Genomic DNA, 13529 nt, shown 5'->3' with positions numbered 1-13529 from the left:
GTGACAAAATAAAAATTGTGAATACTCTTATTTGGAATTTAGATAGTAACTTTTCAAATATATTTAAAAGTTGTATTAAAATATGACATCATTAATTTCATCACTATCTTAATGTTTGATTTGCAAGGAAAGCAACAAAATTAATAATATCTCACCTATAGATATTTTCTCCTGAAGAAAAGAACTAACTAAACAACACAGTAGAATTTCTGTGTTCAAACTATTCAAGTTTCTCTCTCATTCTGCTCACATACATTTAAATGGCTGTGACTAAGAAAATGGATGGTCTTAGACAGTATCGTGGGCTGCTTCTGGTGCTGATGAATTCTAGATTTTGAACATCTGAAAAGCTAGAAGAGATCCAGAGAGATTGGTCTGTCAGGGATGGACTTTATTTTTGTCTTAACTCTTCACAACACTATCTCTATAGCTAGAGATTCATAATCTTTAACAATCTATTCTAACTTCTTATACACTGACAATCAAGTTACAGTTCTGGTTCTAACTGAACCTTTTTCTACTTCATTCACAGCTATCACCTTTCATTTAGGAAAGTAAAAAATAAATGAAATCAATTTCTAGACTAAAGAGATCAGTTATGGTTTTTTCATTCACATGGTATTTGATGATGAAATCTTTAAGCCATAGTAAGCAGTGGGAGAAAGCCCACCAGCACTGGGACAGTATCTGCATGACCACTCTTGCAGGCCATGCACGTGGGACTGCAGAACTGGTGATAGTTGCTATGTACTTAGGAGCTCCGTTGTTGGCTAAAAACTGGACAGGACCTCCTGTGGCAATACTAGAACTCAATATTAAGTATAGGTAACTCTAATCAGTTAACAATGAAAAAAGTACCCACACTAGCAATTTTGTTGTTGTCACACATCTCAGTATTCCCCAGACCATAATTAACAGCCATGAGCAATTTCTTGAAATCACTTTTCTTAAAGAGCTTCAGTGTCAGAGATATCAGCTTGGTTTAAGTCATTTTATGAAAACACTTTCAGATTCTGGTTGATACCTGTAAAGTTATTGGAGAGAGCTGCTAGCTTTAGTTGAAGGATTTTTCTAAAATGGTGAATAAAAGCAAATTTAGAAAATTCATGACATTAAAAACTTGTTCCTAATTTGATAAATTTTCAAAATAACAATGGCATCTCAAAGCAAAAGGTAGTGTGGTTTGCTACTTCCAAGTACATGGATGTTCTAAACCAGAGGTACACACCAGAATGATCAGAAACAGTTCTCCCTTGACCTGGGCCAGGCTTCTCCACCTTGGTACTGTTAGCATCTGGGCAGAGAGAGCCCTTTCTTGAATGACATCGCCCTGCATACTGTGCACAGCTTCCCCATTCTCTGGCCAATAGATGTGAATGTGTACCTGTCGACTGTGACAGCCAAAACCATCTAGCCTTGTTCCATTCCACTTGTGAAGCACTTGATAGTTGAAACTTCATTTTCATGTTTTCACTAAATCACTTCCCCAGGTGTCTAAGGTCAACTATTAACCAGGCAAACGGCGAACGAATATTTCCCACTGACAGTTCATTCTCATATGGTTTAAATCCAGTACAGAAGCTGTTCATGTAGGAGGATTGCATTCGTTATTTTTCTCATTGCTGTAACACAGTGCCTCACAGGAGCAAGGGGAAGAGAATTATCTTGGCTCACATTTCAGGGATTTAGACATCATAGCAGAGGTCATCACAGGGAAGAAACTGTCACTCCCAGTGCTTGGCTCTAGTGACCTAGGTCTTTCCAAAAAGCTGCTCCTCCAAAAGCTTCCACAACCTCTCCAAACAGTGCCAACACGAAAATTTGGGGAACATTGCAGATCCAAACTGTGACAAATGTCATTAATAATCCAAAGCAGCCCTCAGACTTCAGCTCTTAGACAACAGTAGGTACAAACAATACACAAAAACTTCCAGTGGTATTGTCATAAGTGGAATCAAATGTGTCCCCCCAGTGATTGCCAGCACCTGAAACTCAGTTTTCAAAATCCCTTCCTTGGAGTGTGTCCCAGGTCTAGTCATTAGCTTCTAATAAGTAGCATGCATCAACAGCGGGATGCCATATCTGAGACTGGGCTATACAAGCTCTGACTTCCATTTGGTGTGTGTCTTCTCTCCCAAATTCACTACATGTCGCAATAGCTAGTCTCATGTGAAGTGACCATTGAGAGGTGCAGAGCTGAGGTGATAGCCAGTAAGAAGCTGTGGTGCTCGCTCTAATAGCTAGTAAGGATCTTGACCCTGACACAAGCCACACAGGTCAGCTTGATGGCAGATATTTCCTAATTGAGCCCTCTCATTAGGTAGAACCTTGATTCCAATTTAACTCAAAAACCTTGGGAATGGAAGAGTGAGACGAAGTGGACACACAGAACGGTGGTAACAGTTATTTCATTCTTTAGGTTGCTAAGTTTTGCAATTCCCTACACAGTTATACATGACCAATATATTTGTAGTGGAGTAAATGAGGTTTTCTTTCTTCCCTTCCTCTTTCTATGATCCTAATGATGACTCTCTAATGCTCCTCAGATGCAGCTGTCCTGTTTCTCCCCGCCTCTCTGGCAGAGAGTCTACAACTGTGCTATGACCATTTTCTTGAGCTTAGAGCTCTGCTACTGCCTTCCAATTAATCTGAATCAAGGTGCAATGCTGATAATTTCATAATGGATATTCATTCATGGTTCTTATGTTGTTTTGCTTTGTTTTTGTGTTACTGGGAATTGAACGTGAGTCCTTGCATACACTGGGTAACCATTCTACCACTGAGCTACAGCCCTAGGCTGCAATTCACGTTTTTTTAAAATCTCAGAAGCAAAATCCCAAGCATAAATTCTAAAGGCAGATTTTAATCTTGACCTCACAGTAACTTAGTCTCCTCAATATCCATATTTTCTCTCAAACCATTTCTTTTTTAAAAACTGTTTTATTTATTATTTTTATTTTATGTGTATGAGTGTATTGCCTGCATCTATGTAAATGAACCTGTGTTGTGCAATACACATGGAAGTCAGAACAGGGTGTCAGGTTCTCTGGAACTGAAAATCTGAACATGTGAGTGCTGGGACTAGAACCCAGGTCTTCTGCAAGAATAGCCAGTGCTCTTAATTGCTGAGACATCTCTCCTCCAGCCCCTCAAACCATTTCTTAAATATACCACCTTTACCGGAATATTATTTTGACAAATAAAATCAGTATACTAAATGTCATATAATGTAGTAGTAATTGTTTAATATATACTGTTTGGGGATTTGGTATTGTTATTTTAATTTGTTCTTCCAAACCTCAGTCTTCCTAAGTTCTTGTAGTGCTTATGTCCATTTCTAAGATTTTTTTCTGTTTTAGCCAAGACCTGATTCTAAAAACAATCTTTAAATTCATAGAATTAATTGGTTCTTTTCTCTCCTCTTTCAAGTCTAGAAAAGGTTCACTACTGCCCTTGGAGAAAACTAAGGCCAACTGATAAAATGCAATTAAAGACCCTTTGCTTATGGCCATTCTAAAAGTCAATTGAATAACTTCCCCTTTTCTCTTTCAGCAAGAACATTTCTACTTGATTAAAAACTAATGGCCAACAGTCTTAGAAGCTGAATCGTAGCTTTTTTTTATTCCAAACAAAGGAGTGTCAGAAAGACAAATGGACTAATATGTCCTTGGTTTTCTTAAATTGGGTGGGGGAATAAAGCATTTTCTCAAGGTTGAAGTTACATGGAATGATAATTAAAGTGCCAGTGTAACTTTGAGAGATTTCCAGGTACTACTTGATCTGTTTAGCTTCTTGAATGATACAAACATCATTGTTTATGATAGTAATTTGAAAAGACATGAAACATTGAGCTTTCCACTCCAAGACTTATCTTTAGTGTTGCTTTAGTAAGAAAACTTGTCAATCTATCAGCATGTGTTAATAATTTGCTGTCAGTTAGTATAACCAGGACTTTGGAGAGCAGCACTTAGCTTTGATAAGAAGAGGGTAATGTGGCATCAGGGAATCAGATGTGAGTTTGTCTCCCCTGAGAATCATGAGCAGCTCAAAAACTATAGCCACACAACATGATTCACTCAAGCATGAATCAGATTGCATGAGCTTCATGTGAACCAATCCTGGGTTCCTGTGTCATGAGGACTCATGGGTTCCCAAAGGGTTTAATAAAACTTGTATATTACATTCTGTCAATAACACAGAAAGTAACCACATTCTCATGTAAGTCAGAAAAAAGCTTAAGCTCTCCACTGGTCACCATTGTGGGTTCCATAGCTTAACTCACAATGGAATAATTAAGGTACCTAATAAATGATCATTCTTTCAATGTTCGTGGTTCATAAATTATCAAAGAGTATCCATGAGACATTTCTAATAACCCACTTATTTACAATGTCTATATGAGTATGTTCAGGATATTTGCTTTGGGGGAGTAACAACGACTTTTTCTTTTCTCATGATAGCACTATGTATCTTGAAATAGTCACTGGATTTGACCATCTTCAACTTCTTACAAACTGCTCACATGTACCAAAAGTATATTTGTGAAGAAAGTTTGAAAGACCAACACACAGGAATTTTGGTTCACAGTCATAAGAACAGGAGGAAATTGATCCTGCTCTAAAAATTCACTTGGTAGTCAAGGAAATCATTGTTATGAAACTGAAAATAATGTCCATTATCAACAATATTATACTTACTAACTATTGTGGTACTGACATAAAAATAATTTTTCTATGATTCATCCATGGTTTTGCTTGGTGACAAAATGTTTACCAGAAAAATTTAGTAAGTAAGTACATTTTATAAGTTATAGATCTCTCTTGAGTGGCACCTGTTCAGTTACTAAACGTGTTTAAATCACATGACTTAGTATATAACTCAACTTGGTCTTTAACTGGCACAAATTTGCCAAAATTCAATGTAATATCATTAAGTAATACTCGCAGTAGTCTAAATAAGATTTTGTTTCAATGATTATAGATGTAAGCTGGCATAGGAGAAAGAATTGGAAGTAGGATGCCCTACTCCTACCCAGTCCCCTGACCTGGAACTAGATTTTTTTATCTATAGCATGAAAAATCACTACCAAATGCTTCTTCTAGTAATAACAGGAAGATGTTCCATAGGTATGTTGTGGCGAGACCGAGATAGCACTCTTCACATAAATAGGTAATGTCCTCAGTGTAAAAGACTGCAGTGGTATTTTGCTACATGTTCTCCTTTAGTATTACCTTGATTAGACTTTAATTTGAAGGGATTTCTAGACTCTCAGAGGAACTGTTCAAAAACCACAGAGGGTTCCATTATATAAAATCACCATTCACTACCAGCATGTCACATCTGTCTCATTTGATGAAGTATCATGGGTGCATCCATGGTTATATTAGCACATATTCCAATGCTGAGCAGTGTATGCCTGAGACACCTCCATAGTAGTCCCCTCTTATTCACACAGAATACATTCCCTCACCAATGAATGTTTCTGGTACTGAATCCTGTACAAGAGCATTACAGAACCAGACAGCCCATCTCAGAACAGGACAGCCATAAAATGACTCATTGTAAGGAAGTATACACAGCATGGTTGTGCTGAACAGACAGTCAATGTGGCTCGTGGAAGTAGTAAGTCAAGTATCAGTTTCTTCACGGTATTCAGCCATAGTGCCTTTGAGCTTATGAATGGTTATTCTGGAATTTTCTGTGCAATGTTTTCAGACAATGGTTGACCATGGATAACTTAAACCACAGAAAGGGAAGCTGTAGATAAGGAAGAACTGGTTTATGATAGCGTGTCTCTCGACTGCTTTTATTGTTTCAGTAGTTCAGAAAATGATTGTACGAAAAGGCATTACAATATTTCTCACAATGAACTCCAGACAAAAGCATCCGAATAAGCGTCCTCATTCCCTGTTTATCTTTATCTTTCTCAGCAAGCAGCTGTGAACTTCTGCAACTAATGGGTACCAATCAATATTTGTTGCATTGAATTGGATGACACAAATTTTAACAAAAGAATAAAAGATGGCAAAAAAGACTACAGGCTACAAAATTTTAGATAATTCATTATTTTCTGAGTAGAATGTCCTCTATTCAAGTAAAAACTTACTGTTTGATTATTATGAAAACCTTGTAAATATCCCCAGAGGGATGGAGGGTTGAATAGATCCCTTCTTAATGAGGATCACATTACTTAGCGAAGCAGAAAACTTTGTTTTGAAGGCTTTTCTCCCAACTAAAATATATTTTTAATGCATCAAATGCCATGTTCATTCATCAGTAGGGATACCACCCAGCAGGCAAAGTTTTTTAAAGCTCAATGTATTTTTTTTCATTGGAATGGGGCTTTTCCAGTGAAAAGATAAAAAATGGTTTGAACATTTTAAACCTAGCCACAGGGTCTCCTTTTCTCTATGGCTGGTCTCCAGATGTGTTTCATCAGCTTGAAAGAAAGAAAGAAAGAAAGAAAGAAAGAAAGAAAGAAAGAAAGAAAGAAAGAAAGAAAGAAAGAAAGAAAGAAGAAACAAAAAAACAAAACCCCCCAAAAAATGCCTTTCCTGAAGAAAGCTCTCATTTGTCAGGACAAATCAGGCCTCCTAATCTTTGTGAAGTGTATGAGTTTTATCAACCTATCAACCTACTGCATTATGGTAATGCAATAATATCAACAAATTGCTATATGTACTATACATACTTAACAAGAAAGCTTCTTCTCCACCTCATGATGGGAACTATCTGAGCGACCATGCATGCCCTTCAACCTCATTACTTAAAAATTAGACCACTGCTCTGAGTTTTCACTCATACTAGTTCCTTATCAGTAAATATTTTGAAACTTTGCTTCAGAGAAAAATAAAATCAGAACAGTACATGCTGGTTTGAATAAACTGAATCACAAACGATTAGCAAGGAAAGTTGATCTTCAGAAGTTCTGACTCTTGCTATACTCTCTCTCTGACACACTGCCTGAAGGTTTTCACAGTTCACTTTAGGACTTTCACTAACATGTTCAAGTAAACACATTCCATCTGACATCACTACCGCAGATCTATAACACAGTATATCTGCACTAGGTTTAACAGCCGAGCTTCCTGTGCTCCATCTCTTGCTTCTGATGAACTGAACAGAATTTATTGGCATTAATCATTAGGTCCCTGAGATGAATATCATAATGGAAAACAAAATGGACCACCTGCAAGGGAAATACAGGGAATGAACAAATATCCAGGCACTACTCAAAGATCACTGTGAAAAATTACAAGCAGAAACTGACAGCCCAGAAATGGTTTGCCTCCCTTTCTCTCATGTGCAATCCAATTATATTCAATTCTTCCTTCCTGAAGCAACTTTCTCTTCACAGTTATAAAACTTGCATATTGCCTTTAAAGATTTCATAATTCAAGTTCTGGATCATTTTGCTCCTAAGATTTCTTCAAAAGGTAAGGGACAGAGAAGAGTATATCGGTGCACAAAAACCATGTGAAGCTGTTGAAACCTAGGGTGCTCCCACCAACACCATCATCTTCATCAAGTATATCAGGTAGCTGTCTAAGCACAGTATGCGGGCCTCCAAGGTTTACATTTCAGGACTTTGTGCCACTAGTAATGGTATTAACCTTTAACTATCTGCTTCCTAGCCTGATGTTGAGGACAGTGAGGAGGTTCTTCTTCACCAGAGAAAACCCATAAACCTGCCACAAGTAGTAAAGAAACACCCCTTATTCTATAAAAATGACTTAGAAAGATGGCGTCATGACAAAACAACCACAAAATTTTTGCTGATTATTTTATATGAGATAACTTATATATCATTTATTTGATATGGTTACAAATTTTTGAGTACCATATGTTATCAGATATTATGTCAAATGTTTGCACGTACTATCTAAATATTTCTGCACATGCAGACATATAGAAACCGAGATTCAAAAAAATTAGATGACTTGCAGCCAAGGTTTCTATTGCTGGACCTTGGGCCCTTCTCACTATTGGTTTACTTATCTTTGACTCCCAGTTTCTTTTTGTAAAAAAACATATGTTATTTTATGGACAGCAATACAATTTACATATTATACAGCAATATAGTAATTATTTGATAAAAATTTAAAGAGAAGAAAAAGGGAAAATTTCAGATTACAAAACAAATTTAACAAAAACATCACTTTTTCTAACTGGGTCAATGTGAGACATGCATTAAATGGCTAGTCATGTCTAATGCTTATCGCACTAATGGTCGATGAGTTATAAAGGAAATTCCTGCAGTTACCAAGCAAATATCCACTGGTCCTTTCTTCTTAGAGTAGCAGTAATAACAGATACTCAAACACTGTGCTTTATAGGTCAGTCCCTTTAAAGAGGAGTTATTAGCAGTTGATGGCTTCTGAGGGAGGGAGAGTCACTCTCCTTTGGTAACCTGGTTGGTGGTAGGTTGCCCATTTCCTAGAGGATAGCCCTACACTTGTGCACATATGGGCAACACTAATTGGATTCAGAGGGTTATTAATAACAAGAGCATAAAAGATGAGCATCTCAGGGTGACAAGTGGGAATAACTGGGGGGGGGCTGAAGGGAGATAGCAGCAGATGGAAATGATCAAAACATATTATAAAAATAAATGAAATTTTCAAAGAATAAATAAAAATGTTATTTAAAATATTCAGTAGGAATAATATGAAGGACACAGTATTATAACTAAACTAATAATTTCTCTTGCTAAAAATATACTTAGGCATGAAATAAGATTAGGACATTAAGAATTATTGGCTGTTTTGAAACCAGTAGATTATTATTATCTATAAAGTAAATTATACTTTTTCATAGTATATGATATTGAATTTAATTTTTTAAGGGCCAATATGAAAACCAAAAAGGTGAATTTAACAGACACAAATACTTAGTTTACTCTTAAGAAACAGATTTATAATTGATATAATCTGAATTTTACTATTAAATTACTTTTAACCTTTCGTCTCATGGAAATTTATCATATATTTTCAAAGAAAATCACTATGAAGTCTTTAAAACAATAAAAAATGTGATAGCAGCTAAAATAAGCAATCTTATACTAAGAAAACATGTTTGTGTGGGAAAGCTTTCTTAAGTTCAAATTTTCTTAGTTTTGTGCTCAATAAATCAGATATGATAAAAGTTTTAAGGACTAAAGTGCATGTTTATAAAAGGGCAGATTATACATTTTTACATGATTAAGTTTTCACACACAATAAAGTAGTTTGATACATGGTTGGTGAAAAAATTATAATATGAATTTGGCAAAATTACCATAATGCTTAATAAACATTCCTTGCTGAAATTTCATTTGGGGAAAACCTTTTATAAAAATGTAGGAAATTTGCTTTTGTGTAATGTCAAACATTTGGTGTAAGATAACTTACCTAAGAAAGGTTACATTTAAACCATTTCTGAAGATTCTCAATAGTTCATCAATGTGAGACAAAAACTTCATTAACTTACAATCAAACAAATATGTTAGAACTAAGGAACAAAAGAAACTTTATTAGCAAAAGCCCATATACTGATAAGTAAAGATATTTTTTAACATTTTAAGGGTTCCTTATTTTAATAGTATAAACAAAAAGCTATTAGCTTTTTAATGTCAGATTAACTTAAAATTTTACAGTGCATAAAGAGTGGGAATGTGCATGAGCATGTTCAACATGCATGCAGCATGTAAACTGAGGAACACAGAACTTAGCTAAGAAGAGAGGTACACATATTCATATTCAGACTTTTAAGTTCTCAAGTGTAGAGTATAAGCTAGAAATTCTGAATGAGATGAGAGAAGCATATTTAATGTTCATCCTTTGTCTGATTTTAGCAATCATCTGCACCCCTAACTTGTTTATTTCAGTATTCGGAAGGGTTATCATTAATTCCAGATCATCTGTTCACACTACCTACACAAACTGTTGGTTCCTGGATTATTTTCTTTCACTGTTTGCTAAAGCATAAGAAATCAAGATAACTCTGCTTCTAAAATGACACATACTCAATTACAAATCATTTCAGTGTCTTATCATTGACTATTTTTCCCGGAAAGTTTTTCATATGATAATACTTTTAGTCTTCAATAGATCAGAAAGTTCTATTTTAGATATTTCATGTTTATAATTAGTAAGAAAGAAAGCTTCATTTGACAAACAGATAAATAAAAATAAAACAACCAATTGCCAATCATGGCATATAAGTGTACTTGGAATTCAAATTTTATACTTTAGGAAAATTTTACTTTATTCTTTTTCAGACATAACTAGAGCAATTTGTGACAGGCTGAAAAATTCATCTTTAACCTGTTTTCTTAATTTGATTCTATCTTCACTACGCAAGCAAAGATTGAAAGGTATAGTGTCATTATGTCTCATAAATCAAGAGAGCATTATACATAAATCATGAATGAAGTTATTTACCTGCATGAAAGTCTACCCCCACAGCAAATGAAGTTCCTGATATAGGCATCAAAGCATCCATTTTGTCACTTGGTTCAAGAGGTATCCCTCGGATTCCTTCGTGAACAGAATACATAAGAAAAGATTCTATGCCTAAGTGGAGAAAGAATGTTTCAAGTAAGTATTTCACATAAAAATTCATTAGTATCATTTTCAACCATATAGGTCTTGGATTCATAAGATTTATCAATTTGGTTGCACAATACCCACGCTTGAAAGGCAGGTAGATCAAGGTTCTGAAACTGAAGTGTGCATCATGCTCTCCTGAAGGGTCTGTTGGCAGACCACTGGTCACATCCTGGGAGTTAGATGAGGTTGAACTGAAAAGTTCTCTATGGGTGATCATGTTCTCAGTATGAGAAGGTCATCTGCATCAGCTGTGAGGTGTGGCATTTCTACATATCTGGCCTCACAAAGTGCATTCTCTTTTCTGACATGCAAGCACATCTTTGCTGATGTATGATACCCATGATTTACAAGCCTGCATTACTGTTTTTTTTTTTTTTTTTGCAGTAGACATTTAACTACCTTAAGGGGCAGCCCAGTTTTTAAATTCTTTGAATTCAAATGGGCTAAGTAAATATTTTTTGTCATTAATATGTTATTTTCAAAGATCAAAACAGGGTTCTAAAATAAGCACATAAGCTTTCTACCAGAAGTTTGCATGCTAATGCTTATGAATTTTGCTAATATATTGGAAAAACATTTTAATACACATTTTCTTATTAAATAATATACATGCCCACTTTTATATTTAAATGTGTCCACTATCTTCAAGTCATATAAATTGGGAAGTTTATTTAATTTCTCTGTGACTCATTTTTTGTGATCTATAAAATGGAAAAACATATCAGTCTTTCAAATCCATAAGGATGAAATGAATCAATGTGTGTTAGGGTCCTTGAAACAGTGTATAACATTTAAACACTATAACATTTAAACACTCTATTCAAAATGAAATAAGTAATAACTGTCATATTTTTCTCAAGTAAGATTGGGACATACTCTAAGATAGCACTGAGTTCCCATCACCGGATGTACAAGACAGCATAAGAACCAAAGATTTGTGAACTAATAAAACCAAAGACCATGGAACTAGAAAGGGCATGGATTTCTTGGGGATGCAGATCTTTTCCAGAACTTCTTTTGTCCCTCAGTTCCCCAAACCTGAAGCTTCAATTCCCTATGATATTTCATCTAAACGGGTGAAAGTAAGCATAGCTAAATTCAAACTGCACATTAATCCCATGTAAACACCAGTGTTTTTGCCTATTCAAGTTGAATTTAGAAACTACCAGATTGAAGACTTGCCTATAAAGTTGAATTTAGAAACTACTAGATTGAAGACTTGATTTTTTAAAAGTTGGTGAAATAGTTTTTACAAACTAGGAGCTCTTGGCCTGGAGAGATGACTCAGTGGGCGCAGGTGCTTACTAAAAATCCTGACAACCTGAGTTCAAGTCCCAGGACCCACACGTGGTGGAAGGAGAGAGAGAGCTGACTTCTCGTCCCAAATGGTGTCCTTTTTTTCAGTCAGGGTCTTGGAACTTGCTATGTAAAGCTGACTGTCTTCAATCTCACAGAGATTCCCCTTCCCTCTGCCTCCTATATCTTAGGGGCAAAGGAGGACACCATTGCACCCGGCTGGCAAGCTGTTCTTTGACATTCACACACATGCTGTGGCATCTGTTATCTCCCAAATGAAATAAATAAATAACTGCAATAAAAATTAGAAGTCTCGAAGGGAAGAACACTCCTATTTCAAATGTTTGCAATACATTAAATGTCCAAATCTAAGTAGCATGTCGTTGCACTTAACAAGATGTTTTCCGAAGTTTTTTTAAATATTTTAATTATTTATTTATTTATTTTTTATGTGTATGCATGTATTGCCTGCATGTAGGTAAGTGCACCCATGTCGTGCAATGCCCTCGGAAGACAGAAGAGGCCATCGGATCCCCTGGAACTGTAGTTAAGGACACTTGTTAGCTGCCATGTGGGTGCTGGGATTCGAACGCAGGTCTTCTGCAAGAACAGTGTTCTTAACTGCTGAGCCATCTCTCCAGCCCCTGTCTTCCCAAGTTTTAACTGACTTAGATAGTCTAAAATCTGCATGACATAAATCGATGGATTCAGGAAACACAGCAGAGTTGAAGCTTTTGAAGATATGTACCTTGGCAGGACATGCGATTCTTTTGGAGGTGATAGCCCACTGTACACATGCAAGTCCTTGTAGTTTCTGATGTTGGTAAACAGAGCTGAGAGCACCCGCCATTATTTAGATGACAGGAATTGCTGCCTGCAGAGAAGTAAAACAAAGCAAATGCTAAAAGAAAATCTTGAAGAACATCTGAGACTTATTAAATATCAATAATGGGAAAAAATCCTCAAGCATTAGTTTCTCAGTGAAGCTGTTTCATATTGGATATACAATATTATTCCTTCAAATAATTTAAAGTAGCAGATTATGGTTGAATTTTTCCCTTTAAAACAAGTAAACAGAACTGCAAGGCCATACAGAGATGCAAAATGAAATTGATTTGTCATGAAAAGTGCCTTAAACAATTTTTCATTTCTAGGTCTGTCTGCTTTTCAGTTTTTGAGACAGCATCTTGTGGCGTCCTCCCTAGTCTCTGGAGTGATGATGTTACAGGCATGTGATGCCTTGCTCTGTTGTCATTGACCTTTGAAATATTTTAAGATGACAGAAATTTGGAAATATTTTCTTTTTTGACTCTCAAACGTCCCTTCATTTCTACAATTGTTTTCACCAGAAGAATATTTTAGCAGAATATATCATATCAATAGTGGTTACATTATTAACTCCAAGATTATACCATGAAAAAAGGAACTATGCATATATATGTAGCTCTCCTTCCCAAGGAACATAATTCACCCAAAATACATTAAGAACACACCCATAAGAGTCATCTAATTAATTGGCATATTAACTCTCCTTCCTATACAGCAGTTATGACAAATATTAGTCGGGTAATCACGGTAGACATTCCATAAAGATGTTCTTTTGAATTTACTAGGCCCAATGTGCTAATTAAATCTGGTAGCATG

General features: G+C 35.7%; 1 protein-coding gene across 1 annotated transcript in view; it reads right to left on the bottom strand.

The window, feature by feature from the left end:
• Positions 1–13529, bottom strand: part of Lrp1b (LDL receptor related protein 1B) — a 2166816-nt gene that overhangs the window by 627360 nt on the left and 1525927 nt on the right. Inside the window, exons 34-35 of the mRNA XM_008825194.2 lie at positions 12634–12759; positions 10422–10553 (exon numbers count right to left, since the gene is read on the bottom strand). Coding sequence (XP_008823416.1) covers positions 10422–10553; positions 12634–12759 — 258 coding nt within the window. The remainder of the gene's footprint in view (positions 1–10421; positions 10554–12633; positions 12760–13529) is intronic.

The sequence above is a fragment of the Nannospalax galili genome, unplaced genomic scaffold (genome assembly GCF_000622305.1).
Source record: "Nannospalax galili isolate Female #2095 unplaced genomic scaffold, S.galili_v1.0 scaffold87, whole genome shotgun sequence".
Classification (NCBI taxonomy): Eukaryota; Metazoa; Chordata; class Mammalia; order Rodentia; family Spalacidae; genus Nannospalax; species Nannospalax galili.
The sequence above is the reverse complement of the archived record's forward strand: the minus strand, read 5'-3'. Positions and strand labels throughout refer to the sequence as shown.